Genomic DNA, 27,522 nt, shown 5'->3' with positions numbered 1-27,522 from the left:
TGGCTGTGTTTTGTGCAGAGTTTTGGCTTTCAACACATCGTACACACGACAATTTATGACGAACAAAAACTTACATGTACACAGCGCCTTCGACGTACTTAAACGTCACAAGGCGCTGCACAGGAGCTTAATCAAATAAATTGAAAAACTTAGTCACAGAATCAGGTAGTTTATCAGATTACCAAAAGCTTGGACATAGAGGTAGGTTTTAAGGAGCGTCCTAAGCTTTGTCTTCTTATTTAATGAGTTTCTCGATATCTGCTCGGCCACTAAGACCACATCCATTTCACATTGCCCACATTGCTTCAGTACATCTCCCGCTAACACTTTCACTTTAGACCTTGTTGCCTCTACATCCATTACTCTGATTGATACTCTCCAACCCAGCCGCCCTCATTCTGTAAACCTGAGGTTGCCCAAAGGTCTCCCACCAAGTCCTATTCACCTGTCAAAGATCTGCCACCAAGTCCTGTTCACCTGTCAACTGCCTCTGCTCTTTGACCTACTTTGGTTCCCAATCTCATAATGCATTACTTTGAAAATGCTTTTCTTTCTGTTAAAATCCCTCTCTTCCCTTCAGTCCCTCAGACGGATCTATATTCTCCTCCAGCCACTCAATCCTCTGAGGTCTTTGTGCTTTCCCAGTTCTGGCCTCCTGTACATCCTGATTTTGTGTGTCCCACCCAGGCAACTGCACCTTCAGTCCAAGTTCTGGGATTCCTGCTCAAAACTTCTCTGCTTCATGACCTTACTTCCTTTTATTTAAGAGGCTCTTCAAGTGCTCTTGTGGTGCAGTGGTAGTGTGGACCGGGAGGCCTTGATTCAAGTCCCACCTGCTATAGAGGTGTGTAATAACATCATTGAACAGGGTGAATAGAAAGAAAATAGGTAAAATCTGCATCATTGACCAAGCTATTGGTCACACTGTAAACTATATATTTTATATGTAAGTTGTTGCTGTTGCTGAGCCCATGATTGGTACAAAACTAAATATCTGAAAATACCTTGGCCTTACATCGAATCAAAATGAGTCTGCGCCATAGAAATAAGCCATTGGGTCTCTGTTGATGTTTGTGTGCCATACATTAGCTGCTCCTTTCACCTTTATTCATCTGAACCCATCAACTTATCCTTCAATTCCTTCCTCCCTTTTACTTATCCATACAAATGTTAAATGCATCTGTGTTATTTACTGCAACCAGTCCTGTGGTATCAAGTTCCATGTTGTAGATAACATGGGAAACAGAAGGAGATTGGACATTCAACACCTCGAGCCTGCGCTGCTGTTCAACTCGATCATGGCTGATCTTCTACCTTAATACACCTTTCCTGCATTGTTCTTTAATAACTTTAATATCTAGAAATCTATTGGCTTCTATCTTGAATGTACTCAGTGACTGAGATTCGACAGGCCTCTGGGTAAATTCCAAAGATTCATACCTTCCAAGTTAAAAGCTTCATCCTTATCTCAGTCCTAATGTCCTTTTATGCTGATACAAGCCAGACAAAACATTCTTCCTGCATCTACCCAGATGAGCCCTTTAAAAAAATGAATGCTTTATTAAGTTCATCCCTTGGTCTTCTAAACTGTAGAGAATGTACACCCAATCTCTTCAATCTCCCCTCATAGGTTATCCCACTATCCCAGAGATCTGTCTGGTGAATCTTCATTGCAGTCCCTAAATTACAAGTATATTTTTCCTTGAGTAAGGAAACTAAAACAACACACAATACTCCAGTGCAGGCTTACCAAGGTTCTTTAAAATTGACTATCTTTACTTTGTACTCAAATTCTCATGATAAAAAGTGAATACTCCATTTTCTGCTTAGGTGCTTGCTGCAACTGAATTTTATCTTTCAAAAACTTATGAACAAAGAAACACAGGACCTTGTCAACATCAACACTTCCTGATCTTTCACCATTGAGAAGAAATGTCCTGGATTTCTGTTTTTCATAACAAGTGGATAACCTCATGTTTTTATCGGTTATATTCTATCCGCCATGATATTACCCAAAGACTTAACCTATTTTTCTCATCCTACTCACAAGTCACATTTCCATCAAGTCTTGTATTAACATCAAGCTTACAAATATTACATTTGGTGCCTACATCCAAATCATGAAAATAGATTGTGAATATTTGAGGCTCAGGCATTAATAGTACCCAATTAGTCACCTGCCAATCAGAGTATGAATTGCTCTGTGTTCTTTCCATTAATCAATTCTCAGTCTATGCCAATATATAACCTCCAGTTCCATGTGTTTATGGAACCTTATTAAAAGTTTTCTGAAAATCCAAAATACATCACATCCACTGGTTCCCCATTATCTAATCTGCTAGTTACATTATCAAAAAAAACTCTCATCAGTTTGTCAGACATGATTTCCCTTTCATAAACTGATGCTGTGTCTGCTCAATTCTAACATTATTTTCTAATTGCACAGTTATCACATTCTTTGTAATTGATTCTAGTATTTTCCCTACTACTGGTGTCAAGCTGACAGGTCTAATTTCCAATTTTCTCTCACCCTCCTTTCTTAAGTAGGGGGATTACATTTCCAACATTCTATCCTGCATGAATCATTCCAGAGTTTCTAATATTTTTGGAAAATGACAACCCATGCATTTACTACCTTGACATAACTTTGAGGTTACTAGGACCAGGGAATTTATCCATTTTCAATCCCATTAATTTCTTTACAAAAAAATGAGTTAGCCATTTCTTATAGCATCATACTAAATCCACAATATCCCATTTTCTAGTTCATAAACATACTGTTCTAGAAAACCTTACCTTCCAGGAGTTTGTCCTCCACAACATTAGTGCTAATTTTCCAGTCCAAATGTAGAGTGAAGTCCCCTGTGACTACTGCATTAGACTACTGTGTATACTACATGTACTCTAGTTTTGCTGATTTATATTATGGCCTACATTACAATGATTGCATGGTGGCCTAACTCCTACCAATGTGTGTTGCCTATTGCTATTTGCCCCATCTGTATTGATTCGACAACTTAATCTTCCAACCTAAGATCTTGTTTCTAATACATTGATTTCATAAATTGTTTGCAAAGACATTCTTAAATTTGTGTGCTCTGTCCATTCCTGCCGCACTCAGATCTTGCCTTATTGTTACTTGTTTTGTCTTAGTTTATCACATTTGAACCCCCTTTTTCCCCTGGTCCCACTATTTGGTTTAAGGCCCTCTCTATCACACCAGTTATATGACTCATAAGACCATTGGTCACAGCATGGTTCAAGGTGAAGGCCATCTCAATGGTACAGCTCCCATTTAGACCATGAGGCATAGGAGCAGAAATTAGGCCATTCAACCCATTGAGTCTGCTCTACCATTCAATCGCGGTTGGTATGTTTCTCAACACCATTCTCCCGCTTTCTCCCCGTAACTGGGTGACACAGTGGTTCAGTGGTTAGCACTACTGCCTCACTGTGCTAGGGCCCTGGGTTCGATTCCTACCTCGGGTGACTGTCTGTGTGGAGTTTGCCCATTCTCCCCATGTCTGCGTGGGTTTCCTCCAGGTTCTCTGGTTTCCTCCCACAATCCAAAGACATGCAAGTCAGGTGGATTGGCCATGCTAGATTGCCCATAGTGTTAGGTGCAGTAGTCAGGAATAAATATAGGGTCTGGATGGTTTACTGTTCAGACCTGTTGGGCTGAAGGGCCTGTTTCCATACTGTAGGGAATCTAATCTAATCTATTTAAAAAACCCTTGATACTGTAGAACCTATCTATCTCAGTCTTACACACACTCAATGACCTGGTCTCCACAGCCCTCTGTGGCAATGCCCCAAGAATTGAAACCCATTTTTCCCACTCGAATCTTTGATCCATAGAGTTAACCCTCTAATTTTATTTACTGATTTCCAAATTGCTTTTGTCTCAGATAAAATACAAAATTTCTGCTTTTTAATTTAGTTCCTAGCTGCTTATACTCTCTAAGCAGAATCACTTTCTTAATCCTTTCTATGTGATCACTACCTACTTGGATCATGACAATTGGATCTTTCTCGTCCCACAGCAAATTACTTTTACCCAGAGTAGGGGAATCCAAAACTCGGGGGCATAGGTTTAAGGTGAGATGGGAAAGATCTAAAGGGACCTCAGGGGCAACTTTTTCACACAGGGGATGGTGCATAAATGGAAAGAGCAACCAGATGAAGGGGTAGAGGCAGGTACAATAACAACATTTAAAAGTCATTCAGACAGGTACATGGATAGGAAATATTTAAAGGGATGTGGGCCAAACACAGGCACATCACACTGGTTCAGTTTAGGAAACCTGGTTAGCATGGATAAGTTGGGCTGAAAAACCTCTTTCTGTCTTTTGACTCTATGGTTCTAGCAGAAAGAATGAGTCATGAACCTTGGAACCAGGCAGATAGCAAACAGCTTTCTAGACTCTTGCTGTTGGCTGCAGAGAACAACGCCTTTCTCTCCCCGATTTGACAGCCATCTACTACCACATATTCCTTATAACTCCCCAGTTTGAATGGCTTCATGAACCTTGGTGCCATGGTTTGTTCCTCATCCATTCTATGACCCCGATTTCATCCATACAGACTGCAAGAACCTCAAACCTGTTGGATAATTGCAATGGCAGAGGCTCCTCCATTTCTATCTTCTTGGTTCCCTTTACTTGCCTCATTCAAAATCACACCTTCCTTTACCTGACCATGGACCAAATGGGGCAACCCTCATATTAAGGAGTATAACAGCATCTTGGATAAAATGTACAGGTAATGATCACCTTCCCTGAAGTATTTTAGTGTTTACAGCTTCAACTCACACTCCCTGGATAAGAGAAATTTCTCCTGAATTCCTCAGTGGATTTTTTAGTGACTGTTTTATACTAATGCCCCCAATTTTTTGTTTCCCTGTCATTGGAAACATCTTCTCTACACTTATGTTATAATTTTAAAGACTTTATCAGATCGCTCCTCAGCCACCTTTTTCTATGATTAGAACCCTAATCTGTTCCAGTGTTCCTGATACTCCGAGTTTATTCTTGTGACTGTATTTTTTGCGGTTTCCTCACTACTTCTCAGTGCATAGCTGATACACATAGTAACAGTTACACCCTCATGAATTAAACAAGGCAATTCTGTGTTACAGAACCAGATGGAGATATGAAAGACATTCCAGAACATAACTTAGGTCCCAGCCTAAATACATTAATCAAAAAGGATGTCAATGGCCTGGGTTTGGTCTTGATCGAACATGGATCCTTTCTGCAGATCGTTCATATTATTGGGAACAGTTCTGGAGACAGCCACAGAGCAGCAAACCTAAAGCAAGGTAATTTAAAAACAAAACAATCTGTTGTAAGAAATCTGATAAAACATGACTATCCTTTCAAAACCAATTGGCCATATGAGCAGGGTGGGTGTTGAATGGAATGACCCCAGTAAAGCACCTGTGGAAATTTAGTTCAGTTAATTAAACAAATCTGGAATTGAAGATAGTATCAGAAATGGAGTCTGAAACTAGCAGATTAATGTAAAAGTTCATTGTGTTCAATAATGGCATTTAGCGAAACAAATCTGCCATTCTGACCCATGTTAATTACCCTCTGAAGTGACCCAGCATTCCACCTACTCAAAAAGAGATGAGGAATCCATGCCAGCCTTGCCACATCCCGTGAATTAATAAAAAATAAATTATAAATAGATCCATCTTTCCACCTGTGGTGGGAGCAAGATGAGTCCAAAAATAGAAGTGAAAAACACAAGATAGTCACTATTGAAATCTTAAGGAATACAACAGGGCGGCACGGTGGCACAGTGGTTAGCACTGCTGCCTCACAGCACCAGAGACCCGGGTTCAATTCCTGCCTCAGGCGACTCTCTGTGTGGAGTTTGCACATTCTCCCCGTGTCTGCGTGGGTTTCCTCCGGGTGCTCCGGTTTCCCCCCACATTCCAAAGATGTGCAGGTCAGGTGAATTGGCCATACTGAATTGCCCGTAGTGTTAGGTAAGGGGTAGATGTAGGGGTATGGGTGGGTTGCGCTTCGGCGGGGCGGTGTGGACTTGTTGGGCCGAAGGGCCTGTTTCCACACTGTAAGTAATCTAATCTAAAAAAACTCTTTACCCAGAGAGTGGTGTGAAGGTGGAACGCGCTGCCATAGACAATAGTCTGAGATGAATAGCAATGATGCATTTGAGGGGAAACTAAATAGACACCAGGGAGAAAGGAATAGAAGAACATGCTTTTTCTTGTTCTGCTAAAGGGTCATTGACCTGAAACATTGCCTCTCTTTCTGCTTAGATTCCATCAGTCCTGCAGAGTATTTTCAGAACTTTCTGTCTTTATAATAGAAAGATGTGTTGTTAGGGTTCAGATCCTGATCTCCAACTATGAAGAGGGATGGGAGAAGCTCTCATGGGTCAGTATTTTTGCTGTAAATTCTTTATGCTGTATCTATGATAAATAAAACTGAAAAAAGAAAACACAAAGATCCAACAGCATCTGTCGAGAGAAAAACTGAATTAATATTTTAATCAATAACAAGAAGTTAGCAATTTAGCAGAGTTTAAACAAAGGAAGATTTGTGATAATTTGGATGACAGGAAATAAGTAGTTAAAGGGATGGTGATGCAAAGCAAAAGAGGTAGCAATGAGACAAATAACGAATCAAAAAATAGGTGTGAAAAACACGTTTACAATAAACAATTGGTAGAGGATTTTACGAATGAACATATGAATTAAAAGCAGGTGTAATCCTCTACATTCCCACCTACTCCCAATAATGTTTCACTCTCTTGTTCATCAATAAGTTATTTACCTCTGCCTTTAAAATCTCAAGGACTTCTTTCTCAAAAGGCAGCAGAAGCAGAGTTCAAAAGACTCTTAACCTTCTGTAAGAAAAATATTCTCCTTTTCGTTTTCTGAAATGAATGACTCCTTATTTTTAAACAGTGACCTTCACAAAGAAAACGTCCTTTCCACATCCACCTGGTCAAGATCCCTCAGGATCTTATATAGTTCAATCAGGTCACCTCTTACTCTTCTAGACCCCAGCACATACAAGCCTAACCTGTCTAACCTTTCCTCATAAGAAAACGCCTCCATTCCTGAGCTTTTTCCCAAAACATTTTCAACCTTTTTTAAATAAGCCAACCAAAACTGTACACAATATTCCAAATATGCTTTCACCAAAGTCCTGTGTAATTGAAGCATTGCTTCACTATGCTTGTATTAAATTTCCATCGTAATAAATCATATCATTCTATTAGCTTTCCTAATTACTTGCTGTATCTGATACTAACTGTTTGTGATTCATGCATGAGGGTACCCAGATCCCTCTGCATCTCAAAGTTTTATAATCTTTTGCCAATTAGAAATTGTGCTTTTTTATTATTCTTTAAGCCGAAAAGGAAAACTTCACATTTTCCCACATTATACTCCATTGCCACATCTTTGCCCACTCACTTAACACATTTATATTTTTAACCTCCTTACATTCTCTTCACAACTTACATTTCAACTTGACTTTGTGTTATCAGCCAAGTTAGCAACTGTACTTTTGATCCCTTCATCTGTCATTACAGAAATTATAAAAACCTGAGGCTTAGCACTGATCCCTGTGGAAGATCACTATTTTGTCTTGCCAACAAGAAAACAAACTATTTATGCCTACTGTCTGTTTCCTATTAGCTAGCCAAACTTCTATCCAAGCCAATTTGTTATCCCCTACACCATTAACATTTATTTTCCTCAATAACCTTTGATGCAGCACATTATCAAATGCTTTCTGAAAATCAGTACAGGATATCCACTGGTTCCAATTCATGCACAACACAAGTTACTTCTTCAAAGAACTCTGATAAATTTGTTATACATAATTTCCCTTTCAATGAAACCTGATTTCATTGAATTTCTCCTGCTATAATGTTTTGAATAATAGCTTTACTATAACAGATGTTAAAATAACTGACCTTTAGTTCCCTGCTTTCTATCCCAGTGGAACCCATTTCTAAATCAGGGCAATTTTTGAAAACCAAAACCAATGCATCAACTATCTCGCCAGGCACTTTGTTTATGATAAAAACTGAAAGAACTGCAGACGCAGTAAATTAGAAACAAAAGCAGAAGTTACTGGAAAAGTTCAGCAGGCCTGGCAGCATCTGTGAAGAGAAATCAGAGTTAATATTTTGGGTCCGATCACCCTTCTGAGGAAATGTTAACTGTGATTTTTCTTCACAGATGCTGCCAGACCTGCTGAGCTTTTCCAGCAACTTCTGTTTTTGTTTTTGATTTAGTTTATGATTCTAGCATGAGGTTTCAGAATGACCCAGGGACTTGACAGCTCCCACAATTTGTTCAGTTTGAATCTTCAGCTGACTTCTGGGAAACAGTCAAGGGGAATATCAAGAGATTATTTATCCTCAAAGGCGTTCAGAAGGCAAGAGAGAGACAGGGAAAACTGTCCAAACTCCAGAAAAACATGCAGAACTAACTCCTGCTGCAGATGATCGGGGTTGATGTCACAGAGGTTCTCCAGGAGGTGAAGAGCCAGCAAGCTTCACTCTTTGCCTCAGAGGCCTCCAGGATAATCTTCCAGTCAAGGGTCTGCACTGTGGAGCAGGATGAGATGTGCTCGCATTTCTTCTTCCAGAAGGTGCACAAGGAGAAGTCTGTGTTGCAGCCTGAAGGAAGAAAATGTCTTGGTAACAACATCTCAGTCTGGCATCCTGAGGATCAGCAAATCCTTTTATGCAGACTGTATGACATGAAGTCCACAGACAGCATGGTCTCCCAGTTGTTCCTGTCCTCTGTCACGGAGGTTAAAGATTACAGCACAAGGGAGTGGCTGAACCAGCTGTTATCTTGGCAAGGTGGCTCAATGGTTAGTGCTGCTGCCTCACAGCACCAGGGACCTGGGTTTAATTCCAACCTTTAGTGACTGCTTGTGTGGAAATTGCACATACTCCCTGTGCATTTGTGGGTTTCCTCCAGTTTCCTTCCATAGTCCAGATATGTGCAGGTTAGTTGGATTGGCCATGCTAAATTGCCCATAGTGTCCAGGGATGTGCAGGCTAGGTGGATTAGCCATGGGAAATGCAGGGTTACAGGGATAGGGTAGAGGGGTGGGTCTGGGTAGGCTGCTTGTTTGGAGGGTGGCTGTGGACTCGATGGGCTGGATGGCCTGCTTTTATACTGTAAGGATTCTAGTACCACTTTCCTGGTGATTGTAATTTTTTTGAGTTGCCCTCTCCTATTTCCTGATTAATAAATAATTCTGGGATGTGTCTTGTATCCTCATAATGCATACTGATGCAAAATACCTGTTCAATTCATCTGCTGTCCCTTTATTGATCATCTTTAATTCCCCAGTCTCCCTTTCTACAGGACCAATGCTCACTTTAAGTCTTTTAACTTCTAAATATCTTTAGAAATGCTTACTATCTGTTTTCATATTTATAGCAGGCTTTCTCTTATACTATGTCTCATTTACACTCATTAATATTTAAATTTAACCTTTCTAGTTAATCACAGATGGTGGGTTTTACTTGGATTTTTTTCTATAATTTTGGGATCTATACATTCTGGAATACCCACCTAAATGTCTGGCTACCGTGCCTGTATTGACCTATCCCCTAACCTAATTTACCAGTCCACTTTATGTAGTTTTACTTTCATGCACTCATAACTGCCTTGATTTAAGTGTAATGTTCTGGTCTTGAACCCACACTTTTCTGCCTCAAACTGAATGTAAAGTGGAATTATTTTATGATTGCAGAAATCTAAGGGCATATTCAATGCAAGATTATTAATTAATCCTAACGTATTGCAAGGTATCAGGTCATGTATAACTTGCTCTCTGGCTGGCTCCAAAATGCCCTGTTCGAAGAAACTATCATTAAAGCATTCTATTGAATTCTTTATGGAGGCTATCTTTCCCATTGATCTTTCCAGCCAATTTGTAGATTAAAAATCTCTCATGATCAAGTTTCCAATCCTTCCTAAATGTTGTATGCCATTCAATACGCAGGTCACAGTTTACGTCAACCTGCAGCCATGTTTCTGTAATGATTATCAGATAGTACTTATTTATTTCTATTTATGTCATCAATTAATTTGTTTCATTTTAAATATTATGTGCATTCAGATATGGACACTTTATTTCATTGCTTTATTATTTTTGTAACCTCTAGCCTCATCTGTTGATCTTCACTAGCTATCCCTTTCGATCATGGTCTGTTTATTATTTCCTACATTAATACCTTTCTGACTAGCCTTGTCTCGCTAATCTTTGACTTACCAAATCTTCCTAAACTGGGTCTTTTTCACCACTGTTTAATTTAAAACCCTCTATACTTCCCAAGTTTTGTAGCTGAATAGAATACTGGTCCAAGCAAGGTTCAGTTGTAGACCAATGCAGTGCACAGGCAACACTCTCTCCAGTACTGGTGCCAGTGCCCCAATAACTGCCCACTTTTACCACACCAGTCTTTGATCTACACAATTCTATGATCTTATTTCCTCTATGCCAAATTATGTGTTACTATGGTAGTAATCTAGGGATTATCATCTTTGAAATTTGCTTCTTAGTTTGTGCTTAGCTCCTCATACTGAATATGCAGAACCTCTTTCTTTGTTCTTCCTAAGCTGTTGGTGCTGACATGACATGAACAAGATAAACTGGATCCTCCCCCTCCCACCACAAATTATATCCCAACCCAATCTAGTCCCACCTGCCAGCACCCGGCCCATATCCCTCCAAACCCTTCCTGTTCATATACCCATTTAAATGTTGCAATTGTACCAGCCTCCACCACTTCCTCTGGCAGCTCATTCCATACATGTACCACCCTGTGTGTGAAAAAGTTGTCCCTTAGGTCTCTTTATTCTTTCCCCTCTCACCCTAAACCTGTGCCCTCTAGTTCTGAACTCCCCCACCCCAGGGAAAAGACTTTGTCTATTTATCCCTCAGCCTCCAACGCTCCAGGGAAAACAGCTCCAGCCTGTTAAGCATCTCTCTATAGCTCAAATCCTCCAACCCTGGCAACATCCTTGTAAATCTTTTCTGAACCCTTTCAAGTTTCACAACATCTTTCCATTAGGAAGGAGACCAGAATTGCACACAATATTCCAACAGTGGTCTAACCAATGTCCTGTACAGCCGCAACATGACTTCCCAACTCCTGTACTCAATACTCTGACCGATAAAGGAAAGTATACCAAACGCCTTTTCCAAACAAGCAGCCTACCCAGACCCACCCCTTTACCCTATCCCTGTAACCCTTCTTATCTACCTGCGACTCCACTTTTAAGGAGCTATGAACCTGCACTCCAAGGTCTCTTTGTTCAGCAACACTCCCTAGAACCTTACTATTAAGTGTTCTCCAGTCCTGAACAGGTGTATCCTGAATGGGCACCAGCCGTATAATAGACTTCTGAACTCTGATGCAGAGAACAGTGTCAATCATACTGTAGTATCCCTTAATACCATTACATTTCTTTCTGCTACTCCCACTTGAGTGAATCCCTTTATCACAGTGCCATGGTCAATGAGCTCAACCATCCTGCAGCCCTTACTCTCATCCCAACAAACTGAAAAAACATCAAACCTGTTGGACAATTGCAGAAGGTGATGCTCCAGCTTCCACACTTGGAGATGTTACTGTCCTTTTCCTGACAAGAGATCAGACCAGAAGACCCTCTCCTAAAGTGTATAACCACTTCCTGGAATAAAAGTGTCCAGTTAACATTCTCCCTCGCTGCTATGTTGAAGTGCTGGTAGTCTAGCTTCTAGCTCATAAACTCTAAGCCAAATCTACTCGGATGGCAAACACTTCCTTCAGATGTGTTTGCTATGAATCATACTGATGTCCTGGAGCATCCTGAAATCTAACATATCACCATTTTTATTGTGTTTGAATTAAGTAATTAATTATCCGATGAATGTATTATTGAACAAATTAATGTCTTTTTCTCACTAATGGTGACAGTATGAACTTAAACCTTAGAATCTAATAAACTTCTTAAGACAATGTGGTCGAAGAGAATACTTGATGTGGAGGACCTGGTGTTGGACTGGGGTGTACAAAGTTAAAAATCACACAACAGCAGGTTATAGTCCCAACAGGTTTATTTGGAAGCACTAGCTCTTGGAGCGCAGCTCCTTCAACAGGTGCTTGTCGAGTTTAAGATTGTAGGACACAGAATTTATCGCAAAGGTTTACAGTGTGAAGTAACTGAAATTATATTTTGAAAAAGACTTGGATAGTTTGTTAAGTCTCTCATCTTTTAGAATGGGCATGTTGGTTTCAGTTCTTTCATTTGTAAATTCCAGAACTTTCTTAAAGTTACATTCTCAAGTGAACTTTAACAATAGGTGCCATGTTGGCTCAGATAATGCCTTGAAGGTGTGAGGTGCCCTGCGTGAGGCTGTCTGTGCCCCAATGTTCGGACTGATTCTAATCTACAAAAGGGATTTACAGAATCTTACATGGATTCATGTAGTTTTTGAGCAAAAAAAAAATGTAATTCTGCAAGTCCAAATTCACCCCACAAACTTGTGTGTATGTGTGTGTGTGCGCTTATGAGAGTGTACATGAGAGGGTTCATGTGAGATTTTGTGAGCGTATGAGAGAGGGTCTGCGCGAGTATATGGGTCTTTAGGAGTGTGCGTGTGTGGTGCAGTGGGGTCACCTGTAGTGTGACATGAACCCAAGGTCCTGGTTGAGGCCGTCCCCGTGGGTACCAAACTTGGCAACAGAATACTGAAATACAGGCTGCTAGACTAGATGGGATTGAGGTGCACAAGGAGGACGTGTTAGCAATTTTGGAAAGTGTAAAAGTAGATAAGTCCCCTGGGTCAGATGGGATTTATCCTAGGATTCTTTCGTAAGCCAGGGAGGAGATTGCTGAGCCTTTAGTTTTGATCATTATGTCGTTATTGTCTACAGGAGTAGTGTGGGAAGACTGGAGGATAGTAAATTTTGTCTCCTTGTACAAGGAGAGTAGAGACAACCCTGGTAATTATAGACCTGTGAGCCTTACTTCAGTTGTGGGTAAAGTGTTGGAAAGGGTTATAAGAAATAGGATTTATAATCATCTAGAGAGGAATAAGTTGATTAAAGAGAGTCAACACGATTTTGTGAAGGGTAGGTTGTGCCTCACAAACCTTATTGAGTTCTTTGAGAACGTGACCAAACAGGTGGATGAGGGTAAATGACCTTGATGATGGCATAGAAGGATGGGTTAGTAAATTTGTGGATGACACTAAGGTCAGTAGAGTTGTGGATAATGCTGAAGGATGTTGCAGGTTACAGAGAGACATGGATAAGCTGCAGAGCTGGGCTGAGAGGTGGCAAATGGAGTTCAATTTGGAAATGTGTGAGATGATTCACTTTGGGAGGAGCAACAGGAATAAAGAGTACTGGGCTAATGGTAGTGTAGATGAGCAGAGAGATCTCATTGTCCATGCACATAGATTGCTGACAGTGGCCACCCAGGTTGATAGAGTTGTTATGAAGGTATACAGTGTTAGCTTTTACTGGTAGAGGGATTAAGTTTCAGAACCATGAGCTCATGCTGCAGCTATACAAAACTCTGGTGTGGCCACATTCGGAGTACTGTGTACAGTTCTAGTCACCACATTATAGGAATGGTGTGGAAGATTTGGAAAGGGTTCAGAGGACATTCACTAGGATGTTGTCTGGTATGGAGGTGAGGTCCTATGAGGAAAGGCTGAGGGACTTGAGGCTGTTTTCATTAGAGAGAAGAACGTTGAGAGGTGACTTACTTGAGACATATGAAATAATCAGAGGCTTAGATAGGGTGGATAGTGAGAACCTATTACCTCAGTTGGCGATGGATAGCACGAGCTTTAAATTGAGGGGTGATAGATATAGGACAGATGTCAGAGGTAGTTTCTTTACTCAGAGTAGTAGGGATGTGGAATGCACCACCTGCAACAATCGTAGACTCGCCAACTTTAAGGGCATTTAAATGATCATTGGATAGACATATGGATGAGAATAGAATAGAGTAGGTTAGACGGGCTTCAAATTGGTTCCACAGGTCAGCACAACATCGAGGGCCGAAGGGCCTGTACTGCGCTGTCATGTTCTATGTTCTAATAAAATATATGATGAAATCATTAGCTTCTTATTTCCTTTCTGCCAGAATCTCTTATCTAATGTAATCTAGGTGTTTGTCGGGAAAATCACCAGCCTCGGAGTCAGAGTTCGGGTTCATCAACAGAATTTATTGTCCAAGGAAATACCGGAGCTCCGGGGAGAGAAAGACACCAACAGCTCAGTGGTCAGCTGCAAGTCTTCTCTCAACCCGGAGCACATCAAGATACTTTTATACATTTTCTAATATAATAGGTCAGTGATGAGGTTATCATCTTTGTAACATAGTTTGTTTATTGTAAACATTGCAGTATCGTTAATAGTTTTGGTGCAGTCAATGTCAGTTCCAGCGCAGCCTTTGTTAATTTCAGCCTGGTCATTGTCAGTTCCAGCGCAGACATTGTCAATTTCTGTGGAAGTTCATTACTGTAGTAATGGGTGCTAATTGCTCTTTCTGAGAAGGATGATTACTGCAGCCCTGGTAATAGCACTTGGTATTGAGTCCGTACCAAACAATTAGCATTTCCATCAAAGGTGTTGGCTGGACCCAAACCCTCTGCGGGCAGTATACACTACTCCCCCACCTGCCTTAAACTAATCAACCAGGCTGTGAGTGCATTGTGCTGACATCCTGGTGGCCCCCCCAGGCAGTATCTGTACTTGCTCTGCTGTCTCTCTCCATACTGTGGTCCGGCGACCATCTTGTGTGCCAAGTGGCCAACTTATGGCTCAGCAGCCAGCTTGCATGTGTGTGCTAAGTGTCACCCTGCCCCGTGCCATCTCCCACTTCATAGGGTATTACACGTTTTTAAAAATTTATTTTTTCTCAATTTCAGCACTTCACACACAGTAAGTAACGTCAGTTACTCATCAAACAAATCAACTCATAACTTTCCTGTGAAGTCACTGATGAGTTTTCTTTCAAGTCCACCAGAAATTATGAGGGGTATGGATAGGATGAATAGCTAAGATCTTTTTCCCTGGTAGAGGGGTCCAAAACTAGCGAGCATTAGTTTAGGGTGAGAGGCGAAAGATTTAAAAGGACCCTAAGGGGTGTTTTTTTTCACAGAGGGTGGTACATTTATGGACTGACCTGCCAGAGGAAGTGGTGGAGGCTGGTACAATTACAACATTTAAAAGGCATCTGAATGGCTACATTGAATAGGAACAGGTTAGAGGGATATGGGCCAAACATTTTAATTTAATATCCAAACTTCCATCTTTTAAAATTGTCAGTTAAAATCAATGTGCTACTTAGGATAACAGAATTCAATTATGTTAATACATTTAACGTACACATGAAATTAAGTTAGAAAATGTCAATGCTGCATGGTTCAAAATTGAAATGCATGTTACCAAACCTAGAAGCTATAATTCTCAAACTACTTAAGAGGATTAATTATACAAATTACAAATAAGGTTTCTGCAAGTGTCTGAACAAAATTTCAGGCTTTAATCCATAGTTAAAGATTAAAATTTTGCCTCGAGGGATAAGTCCATCACTTTCAGTCCAAGAGAAACAGTAATGGAACATACCAAGAATACTGGACACAGTGTTAGCAATTGAAGTCACAGACTAGCCACGGTGCTATGACCAAAGCTGTAGGAGTGCATTGTTTCTGTAGTCCCACTATTCCACAGCTCACAGCATCGAATAAAAATATCCTTTCCAGTTACCAAGACGACCAACAAAGTTCCTTGTCCATATCAGGATTGAAAATAAGAAATTCTACCAACCAGACTTCTTAATAAACACAATTGTGGCTTTATTACCTGTAGTGATTGGAACCAGGTGGACCTTGTTCTCTGTGAAATCCTTCATTGGGATGTTAACCAGGGCCAATCAGGAGAGCCCGAGCTGACCAATCGCAATTTGGCGGTAGTGTGGGGATTTTTAAAAATATAACCAGAGATTAGAACTTCCTCAGTTCAGGGGACTGATTCTGAGCTGGCTGGCCACAGCCAGTGTACTTGTGTGAGAAGGAAGGCTGGTGCCTTTTTGTATTCTCCTTTGGACTGAAAAGAACAAACAAAAACAGGACGCTGGTTCACTGGCCACGTGGGTGTTTTCTCTGTGGTGGAAATGTCAAATAAAATTATCTCACACTTGGTGTTTTTTTACTGGCTCCTGCATTTAGCGCACACACAACATGGGTACTGTGGGGGAAAAAACAGCACTGCTGCAAGGGAGTAGTGAAAAAGATATAACAGGAGAATAAAATTTGCTCAGTTTTGAAGACTGACTCTGAGCTGGCTGGCCACAGCCAGTGTACTGTTCTCTGGTAAATATAGAACACAGAACATTACAGCGCAGTACAGCCCCTTCGGACATCGATGTTGCGCCGCCCTGTCATACTAATCTGAAGCCCATCCCACCTACACTATTCCATAAAAGTCCATATGCCTGTCCAATGACGACTTAAATGCACTTAAACTTGGCGAATCTACTACCGATGCAGGCAAAGCATTCCATACCCTTACTACTCTCTGAGTAAAGAAATTACCTCTGACATCTGTCTTATACCTATCTCCTCTCACTTTAAAGTTGTGTCCCCTCGTGTTTGCCATCCCCATACTTGGAAAAAGGCTCTCTCTGTCCACCTTATCTAACCCTCTGATTATCTTATATGTCTCTATTAAGTCACCTCTCAACCTTCTGCTCTCTAACGAGAATAGCCTCAAGACCCTCAGCCTTTCCTCATAAAACATTCCTTCCATACCATGCAACATCCTAGTAAATCTCCTCTGCACCCTTTCCAAAGCTTCCACATCCTTCTTATAATGTGGTGACCAGAACTGTACACAATACTCCAGTGTGGTCGTAGCAGAGCTTTGCACAGCTGCTGCATAACCTCCTGGTTCTGGAACTCAATCCCTTTATTAATAAAGGCCAAAACACTGTATGCCTTCTTAACAACCCTGTCTATCTGGGTGGCAACTTTCAGGGATCTGTATACATGGACACCGAGATCTCTCTGTTCATCTGCACTCCCAAGAGTCTTACAATTAGCCCAGTACTTTGCAGTCCGATTACTCTGTGCAAAGTGTATCACCTCACACTTGTCCACATTAAACTCCATTTGCCACCTCTCAGCCCAGCTCTGCATCCTATCTATGTCTCTCTGCAACCTACTACATCCTTCGTTATTATCCACAACTCCACCGACCTTAGTGTCATCCACAAATTTACTAACCCACCCTTCTAAGCCCTCATCCAGGTCATTTATAAAAATGACAAACAGCAGTGGACCCAACATCAACCCTTGCGGTACGCCGCTAGTAACTGGACACCAAGATGAACATGTTACATCAACTACAACCCTCTGTTTTCTTTCAGCAAGCCAATTACTGATCCAAACTGCTATGTCTCCCACAATCCCATTCCTCCACATTTTGTATAATAGCCTACTGTGGGGAACTTTATCAAACGCTTTGCTGAAATCCATATACACCACATCAACCGGTTTACTGTTTGGTCACTTTGTCAAAAAGTCAATAAGATTTGTTAGGCATGACCTACCCTTCACAAAACTATGCTGACTATCCCTGATCAGATTATTCTTTTCTAGATGGTTATAAATCCTATCTCTTATAACCTTTTCCAATACTTTACCAACAACTGAAGTGAGACTCACTGGTCTGTAATTACCAGGGTTGTCTCTACTACCCTTTTTGAACAAGGGAACCACATTTGCTATCCTCCACTCCTCAGACACTTTTCCTGTAGATTTGAAGATCAATGCCAATGTGTACAGTTCTGGTCACCGCATTATAAGAAGGATGTGGAAGCTTTGATTTGATGACAGGACCTAGCCTCTGTGCAGTTATTTCACTCACCCATCTTTTGGTTTGCATTGTGCCAGAACATTGGGATTTCTCCCCAGAGAGGGAGGGCACAGCCATGTGATGAAACAAGGATGACCTCCCACTCACTTTCCTTCAGCAACACATTGTGAACACAGGTTAGTCAGTGCTGTAAGTGGTGAAGGTTCAGTTCAGTAATCGTCAAAATCGTCAATTGAGTGGATTGACTCTGAGCTGGCTGGCCACAACCAGTGCACTACGTCGAAGTAAATGGTACATTGACGAGACCGAGAACGACAATGGATGAATGGACACCGTGCAACAATCACCAAGCAATAGTGTTCCCTCCCAGTCGGGGAACACTTCAGCGGTCCGGGACATTCATCCTTGGACCTTCGAGTGACCATCCTCCAAGGTGGACTTCAGGACAAGCAATAACACTGAGTGGCTGAGCAGAAGTTGTTAGCACCATTCAGTACCCATGGGAATGGCCTCAACCGGCACCTTGGGCTCATGTCACACTACAGGTGACCCCACTACACAATACACTCTCTCTCTCACACACACACTCCTACATACTCTCTCACAACCATGCAGATCCTCTCTCATACACAAGCTCTTTCTCGCTCACATGCACTCACATCCACACACTCACCCTCTCACAGACATATACGCCATCACACTCACACACTTAACCAAATTTACACACACATATACACACATGACTTGGAGATGCCGGTGTTGGACTGGGGTGTACAAAGTTAAAGATCACACAACACCAGGTTATAGTCCTACAGGTTTAATTGGCAGCACTAGTTTTTGGAGCGTCATTCCTTCATCAGGTGGTTGTGGATACACACACACACTCTAGCAGGTACACTCACACCCAAGTGTACACACTCACATGCACAATCAACTGTCCCTCCTACAAGCACATACATATAAGTTTATGGGGTGAATTCTGCATGAATCCACGTAAAACTATGCAGAGGGCTTGTCAGTCTGATTAAACATTGGGACACAGACAGACTTCACACCTATTGTTAGAAAAGCTGAACTATCTTGAGATAGTTCAAATCATACCTTGAGAATGTAATTGAAAAGAAGTTCTGGGATTTACATATCAAAGAATAGAAGCCAGCATATCCAATTTTAAAAGATGAAAGATTTAATCTAAAATTGTTTAATTATCACATCGCTGTGACACTGGACTCCTTTGGCTATAAATTCTGTGATCATGATCCTATCCTCCACAACCACCTGGTGCTCTGAAAGCTTGTGCTTCCAAATAAACCTGTTGGACTATTTCCTGATGTTGTGTGATTTTTAACTTAGTAAATAAAAGGTGGCTTGGGAAATTGGCCTCTGTGCAAAACAACATATTCAATAAGGGGCAGCATGGTGGCTCAGTGGTTAGCACTGCTGCCTCACGGGACCTGGGTTCAATTCCTACCTTGGCAACTGTCTGTGTGGACATTGCACATTCTCCCTGTTTTGGCGTGGGTTTTCTCTGGGTGCTCCAGTTTCCTCCCACAGTCCAAAGATATGCAGGTTAGATGAATTAGCCATGCTAAATTGCCTGTAGTGTTAGGTGCACTAGTCAAGGGTAAATGTAGGGGAACGGGTCTGGGTGGGTTGCTCTTCAAAAGGCCGTGTGGACTGTAGGTAATCTAATCTAATTGATGAACATACCCAGTCAGCAATATTGTAGTATGAATACATATCCCTATAAATATCACACAAATGCATACACTTTTCAGGAAAAGAGAAAAAAAGATTTCTCTCAGAGATGAATTTTCTAAAAAATACATTTTGAGCGCTGGGTTTTTCTCAAAGTCAAAAGGATAAAGCATAGGATATTCCAAAGCCTGATGCACTGATATTCCAGCATGATTTGCACTGGGGTGGGGGCGGGTACAAAGTTAAAAATTTGCTATAGTTTGCTATAAGTTCTGTGTCTTACAATTTTATACTCCACAACTACCTGATGAAGGAGCAGTGCTCCAAAAGCTAGTGCTTCCAAAGAAGGCAGTATGGTGGCTCAGTGGTTAGCACTGCTGCCTCACAGCACCAGGGATCCAGGTTCAATTCCAGCCTTGGGTGACTGGAGTTTGCACATTCTCCCTGTGTCTGTGTGGGTTTCCTCCAGGTGTTCTGGCTTCCTCCCACAATCCAAAAATGTGCAGGTCAAGTGAATTGGCCATGCTAAATTGCCCATTGTGTTAGATGCATTAGTCAGAGGGAAATGGGTCTGGGTGGGTTACTCTTCGGAGGGTCAGTGTGGACTGTTTCTGTGCTGTAGAGAATCTAATCTAAACCTGTTGGACTATAACCTGGTGTTGTGTGATTTCTAACCATATTCCAACATGTTTGTTGATGAAGTTTTGCAGATACAGCTTGTTCAGGAAATACAAGCCTGAGACAACTTTTCAATCACTCTTTCAAAACAATAATTAGGTTTCACTCTGAACTCAATAAGAAGGCTTTCAGAAACCGAAAGAACTATGGATGCTGTAAACATTTTGATTCTGGTGACCCTTCCTCAGAATTGATCATAGCTAGGAAAATGTCGGTTTTATGCAGAAACAGCTAGAGGAAAAGATAAGGAGTAAAGCCCAGAGAGAGAAAAAAACAGTTAGACAAAGGAGTGGATAACAATCTGGTTGAGAGAGTGAATAGCTGTTAATAGAAATTGTTAGTGGCTAACAATCGGTTGTGTGTAATAGCAACTAGGCAAAAGTGAGTATTGCAGATGTTGGATATTAAAGTCAAGAGTGTCAGGCAGCATCCAAGGAGCGGGAAAACCAGGCAAAACACCTTCCTCCCCTTCCTGGACCTCTCCATCTCCATCAACAGTGACCAACTCAACACTGACATTTTCTACAAACCCACTGACTCCACCCGGCCTCCTGCAAAAATGTGATCCCTTATTCCCAATTCCTCTGCCTCGGCCGCATCTGCTCCCAGGAGGGCCAGTTCCACTATAGAACAGACCAGATGACCTCCTTCTTTAAAGACCGCAATTTACTCTCACACATTGTTATTGGTCATGTTGCAAGATCCAAAGATATTGGAGTGCTATAGCAAGGGAGTTAAAGGACATTCTGGGGATTGAAATTAACATGGATCCAGTAATTCTGTTGGGGTTGCCAAATTTGCCGTCTCTGGGGGAACATGGGAAGAAACTGTGTAATATCCTTGCCCATTGCGTGAGGAAGAACATTCTACTGAATGGGACATCAGAAAAACCACCAGGTCTTATGGGGTGGCGTAAGCTGGTGATGGAGCATCTCTGCCAAGATTACCTCACAAATATGGTGCACCACAAAGCGGAGCAGTTTTATAGAACGTGGGGGCCCTTTTAAAATTATATTGAAGCTGACTTGTTGGAAATATTAGTCAGGGCTGTGGTATAGCCAAGGGAATCTTTATGGGCACCCGTGGGGCCCCAAGAGGAGGAGACAAGGAAGGAAAAGAATATGGCTACTGTAGGGGGCTCTCCCAGGGATGGGAGCCTCAGTGGAGGTGTGATGAGTAAGATAGAATAAAGTAGTGAGATATAATTTAATTTATTTGAATATAGTTTAAGTTAGTTTTTATTTAATATGTTTGTAGTTTAGTTTTAGTTTAGTAGATATGTTTGTTTTGGTAGAATAGTGGGTTGTTTATTAACAATGGTAGAATGCTATGGCATTGTTCTCTGTATTTTTTTCTGTTTTGATTGTGTTATTCTTTTTCTTTATACATAAATGTTTTGTAAAAGATTTTTAAAAGCTTTTTATTAAAATTATTTATTAAAAACGACCACAGTTTCCCCCACCCCCCCCCCCCCCCTCCCCCTCCCACCAACATGGTAGATGCCCTCCAACGCATCTCATCACTTCCTGCATCTCTGCCCTTGAACCCCACCCTTCCAACCACAAGAAGGACAGAACCACCACCCCCCCCCCACCTTCCACCCCACCAACCTCTATATACATTGTATCATTGTCTGCCATTTCCGCCACCTCCAAATAGACCCCACCAGAGATACAATTTCCTCCCTGCCCCTAACCACTTTCCTTAAGGACCGTCCCATCCACAACTACCCTTGTTAGGTCCATGCTGCCCAACAATCCACCCTCCCATCCCAGCACCTTCACTTGCCACCGCAGGAATTGCAAAACCTGCGCCCACACCACCCTCCTCACATCCGTCCAAGGCCCCACAGGAGCCTTCCACATACATCAAAATTTCAACTGCATTTCCACACGTCATTTACTGTATCTGTTGCTCCTGATGCGGTCTCATTTACACTGGGGAGACAGGATGTCTACTCGCAAAGTGTTTTAGAGAACATCTTCGAAACACCTGCACCAAGCAACCCCACCACCCTGTGGCCAAACATTTTAAATCTCCCTCCCACTCTGCTGAGGACATTTAGATACTGGGCCTCCTCCATCACTATTCCTTTACCCCCCCAATGCCTGGAGGAAGAACGCCTCATCTTCTGCCTTGGGACCCTCCAACCCCATGGCATTAATGTGGATTTCACCAGTTTCCTCATTTCCCCTTCCCCCACCTTATCCCAGTTCAAACCTTCCAGCTCAGACCTGTCCCACCTGCCCATCTTCCTTCCCACCTATCCACTCCACCCTCCCCTTCAACCTATCACCATTACCCCCATCTCCATGCACCTATTACGCTCTCAGCTACCCTCCCACCAAGCCCACCCCCCTCCTATTTATCTCTCCACCCCCAAGGCAGCCAGCCTCATTCCTATGAAGGACCTTGGCTGGAAATGTCGATTTTTCTGCTCCTTGGATGCTGCCTGACCTGTGCTTTTCCAGCACCACACACTCATATGTAATAGCAGACTATGTGATAACAAGGCCTGCTGTGTGGGGCTGGGGGCTAGGACATAGGAGAGTTCAAGCCTAAAGTAATCAGACGTGAAACATTACTTCTGATTTCTCTTCATAGACGTTGATAGACCTGCTGAGCTTTTACAGCAACTTCTTTTTTTGTTCATAACTGGGTTTGTTCCAATTTAGCTTTTTATTAGGCCTTCCTCCAACTCAGCTGGTTCCCAGCAGGCTTTGCTCCAAATCAGCTTTTTATTAGCAGGCGTTTCTTCAATTAAACAATAAGAACCAGTCCAAGCTAGTCATTGTCTAAGAGTAGCCCAGTGGGGGCCTACAGCAGAGCAGTCATCACCAGTCATGAATGTGCTACTCACGATTTCTAGGAGCTACATTAGACGTAAAGCACCTTCACAACAATAATTTCCTATATTTGGTGTGCAAATGATGTAATGGCAGGGTGGAGGAAGAAGATCTGGACGGTGTTCATTTCTGTCAGTCACCCCCATTCTCCTTTATGTTTGCAAATAGGAGACATCCTGGTTAAAATTGGCAGCAAAAATGTCCTTGGCCACAATCTGCGGGAATTGCGCCGCCTTGTGGGCGAAATTCCAGTGGGAACACAGCTACAACTTACTGTGTACAGAAATTATAAAGACCTCCCGGACAACTGGGAAATGCGGACAGAAACTATACATTCAAACGAGAGGTATGCTTAAATGTTTAAACTATATTAAATTTTGGGAACAAGTACAGAGCAAGAGCAAACTGTTTTATCAGCCTTTGGCTCATGAAGCATACTCCATTATTTGAGGAGGTTATGACTGATCTAATTGTGGCCTTAGCTCCACTTTTAAAAACAAAAGTCATTGACAGGACCTGAATGTCACTAGCTAGGCCAGAACCTATTGCTCAACCAGATGGTGAGCTGCCTTCTTGAACTGCTGCAACCCTTGGGGCATATGGATACCCACAGTGCTGAAAGATGGGGGAATTCCAGGACTTTGAATCAATGACAGTGAAGGAATAGCAATAAGTTCCAAGTCAGCAAGGTATGGAGGTTGGAGGAAAACTTGCAGGTGTTTTCCTGCATCTCAGCCCTTGTCTTTTTAGATAGTAGAGGTCACAGGTTTGGAAGACGCTGTGCATCTTGTATTGGTACGCTGCTGCCTCTGTGTCAGTAGTGAAAGGACTGAATGTTTAAGATGGTAGTTGGGATGCCAGTCATATGAACAACCCTTAACTCCCTTGTTCAAAATCTGTCCTCAGCTTTGAAAGTATACAACAAACCAGCATCCATAATTCACTGAAGAGAATACTACCAAAGAACTAATGACCCTCTGAGCAAAGAGATTCCACATCTCTACCTTAAATAAAATTGAAACTTTGTCCCTATCTGGTTCTCCACTTTCCTATAAGAAATATCATTCCAGCATCTCCCTTGGTAAACCCAACATAATCTTGTGTTTCTGTATGATGACCTCAATCTTCTTACATGTAGCCTCAATGAGGTGTAATGTGTTAAGTAGAACTATATGAAGTATTGGAGCAGGAAAGTGATCTTGGAGTCATTAAACTAGTATAATATTCCCAGGCCGGTATGAGTAAACAAAATATTGGGACATAAAAAAAATGTTAAACTTGGTTTGTTTCACCATTATTTGTTTTAACATTATTACAATATTATTACAAAATCAATACTGTGACCGCTGGAAATCTGATGCAAGAAAAAGCAAATTGGACAGCATTTGTGCAAAAAGAGATAATGTTTCAAGTCATTTTAATTCTCCATCTTGGCTCCCATGCTGACCTTTCAGTCCATGGTCTGCTAGTCTTCTAGTAAAATTCAAGTTTGAAGAGTAACACCTTATCTTTCAACATGACACACTGTCACTTCTACATTCAACAATTTTTGATCATAACCCCAGCTTCCATTTTGTTCTTTCTTCCCCTCTTATTTTGTTGCAATGATCTTCATCTTGTTTCTTTACTCCTTCATGTTGCATTCAAATGGCTTTTATGTAACAACCCATGCCTCATTTGGATACAACTTTTGTTTCTCTACTCCATCCATCTTTTACATTTCTATCTTTCTTCAGTTAAGATAGTTCATTAATGTTTCATGTTAATTTTCTTTATTTCCATATACCGTGGCTGACCTGCTGAGTTTTGCCAGCTACCTTTCATATTTAGATTAATACTAGAAATATATTGTTGTATTTGCCCCTAGTGATACAACATCTGAAGTACTTTTTGAACTTCACCTATTTTAGAAAGGATATTGAGTTTTGAATGGGTACAAAAAAAATGCAGCAATCACTACATTAAAGGAATGGCATAAGATAGAAAGACTACACTGGGTCTTTTCTCACTTGAAAAAAAATCAAAAACCGATATCCCCTCAATGTTGTTACAACACAGTAGTGAACCCTTCTGTTAATTAAACTAAACACCCAGAAAGGCTCACCTCGCCTCAATCTGTTAAAAGTATGAGTAACTGAGCTCCCAAATTCCACTAAAGAAAATAATCTCAATTTACTCCTTAAAAGTTAACAGTACACAACAACTATTGACAATTCTAAGCCTCCTTTCTCTAAAAATGTTTGATATCTGCCTCCAACTCTATAACAATATACTGTTCCCATAAAAAAAACTCATATTAAAATTACATCTACATGATTTCAAAACCACACAGCAGTTGTCATCTCCAGTGTCGTCCTCCTTTCAGCTGAAGATTTCCCTGGATTGCCTTTGGTCTTTTACTGCAAAAATGTTTCATATGAGAAAGATACCTTTGACAGAGAAAAAAAGTGTTTTTAAATAGCAGTCTCTTTCTGTCTAACTTTCAAAATGCCTGCTTCTTTACACTCGGAACATTGGATCATCTCATTGGTTAGAGGTCGGCAAAAACAATAAATTCAAAATTAATTGGGTTTTAGTATCCTGGGGCATAATTTAAACTGATTGACAATTGGAGTTTAACCAAAATAGCAACCAAATTAAAAGTATTGGTTTCACAGCCAAACGTTAGATAGTTTCAATTTTCAAGTAGAGATTGCTAGGTAGTCACATGACAGGTGGTCATAAGCTCTCAGTGCAAAACAGCATTCACTCTCAAAGCTATAGTATATGCCTTCAACTTCATAACACAAGTTTTTACAATTATAAAAGATTTAGTTTTGCTTTTAAACAGTGACTACAGTTCAATACTACTTCATGAGATGTAAAGCATTGTGGAAAATTGAGGTTTTGAAAGTTGTAAAAACGCAAGCTTTTTTTTCTCTCTAGCATTCGATTCAGCAGTGAGGAAGACAACTGGTTAAGCAGCAGTGAAGACGACGACAACAATGATGAACACACTAAAATAAAGTTCAAGAACTTTAAGCCCCTTTCCTTATTTTGGCATGACACAGGTATATACATCCCACCCATCTCCAGAGCGTGGCATGCACCAAAGAAGAATCAGAACATACTCCTGGTTGGCCCTCATGTTGGCTGTGATGTAGTGTTCCACAAGGCTTTTGATGATGATGTCATATCCAATGATGATGAGGAGGAGGTGGTCATCCCTAATCTTCAACACCTGTGGTCTGCAGAGTCAGATACCACAAGCACCACATCATCCTCTTCATCATCCACAGACTCACTCTGGCTCCAACATCTACAAACCCCAAGCTCCAATGGTGACAAGAGTTCTTTGCGTAATTCACCCCAACAGGGTCCCAGTCCACATTCAAAGCAACCCCTTGAAGTAAAAAGCCTAGAATTTGAAGACATAGAAACCACTGAATCTACAACCAATACAACTACCGTAGAGAGTAGTGTTAGTTCCAGCTCTGAATCCCTGTCACAGAATTCCAAAAGTGGATTATTGAACACTCCTACACAGTCCAACGACACAGACTCAGAAAATTCTACTTCAACAGAGGGTCAGATGACAGGATCTTGCAGTTCGGACACAATTATTGACAACACTCACCTACGAAGAGACTACTGTATTTCAAGATGGCTAAATAACACTTTCTGTAGAGACAAAATTTATAGCACAGACATTGGTTTAAAGTGACTCTATGCTCCACACGGACCAGCTCCAATTCCTCTTTATCTAATCCTGTCAATATATCCTTCTAATCCTTTCTTCACATTTATTTAATATCCCCTTAAATGTACCTATACTATTTGCCTAAACCAGTCCACAGCAAGTTCCAATTCCTTTCCATTCTCTGGCTGAAGAGGTTTCTCCTAAATTTCTTAGATTTATTAGTGACTCTTTTACATTTATTGTCTTAATTCTAGTCTCCCCTAAAAGGTGAAACAATTTTCTCAGCCTTCCATTTTCCTAGCCTATTCAATACTGATGATCCAAACCTTTCAGTTCCAGTATCATCTTTCTTTATTTTCTCTAAATCATTGTTGTAACTTGGAGACAAATACTGCACAAATGTGGTCTAAAACAAGGTTCTATGTTAGTGCAAAATAACCTCACTGCCTTTGAATTTTATTCTTTTAGAAATGAACCTAGCTGCTTTGTTGAATTTTTGTGCCCTTCTTAACCTTCCCATTTGCTTCCCAACATGGATTAAGATCAAGTTTCTCTTGGATGTTGGGTGACTTTTAGCAGAATGCAGACAATTGCACCAAGCAGATTAGAACTTTGCCCACCTGATAGCAGGAAGCACACCCCTTCACCACCATACAGTGCTAGTGCTTGCATCAAGTTTAAAGAATGAGTTGTATTCAACAGAAAACAGGATATACTGTTAAACAT

General features: G+C 41.2%; 1 protein-coding gene across 1 annotated transcript in view; it reads left to right on the top strand.

The window, feature by feature from the left end:
• Positions 1-27,185, top strand: part of LOC140464800 (uncharacterized) — a 31,279-nt gene extending 4,094 nt beyond the window's left edge. The window contains exons 2-4 of the mRNA XM_072560287.1: positions 5,138-5,320; positions 23,286-23,463; positions 26,043-27,185. Coding sequence (XP_072416388.1) covers positions 5,138-5,320; positions 23,286-23,463; positions 26,043-26,820 — 1,139 coding nt within the window. The 3' untranslated portion in view covers positions 26,821-27,185. The remainder of the gene's footprint in view (positions 1-5,137; positions 5,321-23,285; positions 23,464-26,042) is intronic.
• The last annotated feature ends 337 nt before the right edge of the window (positions 27,186-27,522 follow it).

Source organism: Chiloscyllium punctatum, chromosome 40, assembly GCF_047496795.1.
Source record: "Chiloscyllium punctatum isolate Juve2018m chromosome 40, sChiPun1.3, whole genome shotgun sequence".
NCBI classification, from domain to species: domain Eukaryota; kingdom Metazoa; phylum Chordata; class Chondrichthyes; order Orectolobiformes; family Hemiscylliidae; genus Chiloscyllium; species Chiloscyllium punctatum.
Note: the sequence above shows the minus strand (reverse complement) of the source record. Positions and strands in the feature narration are given on the sequence as shown.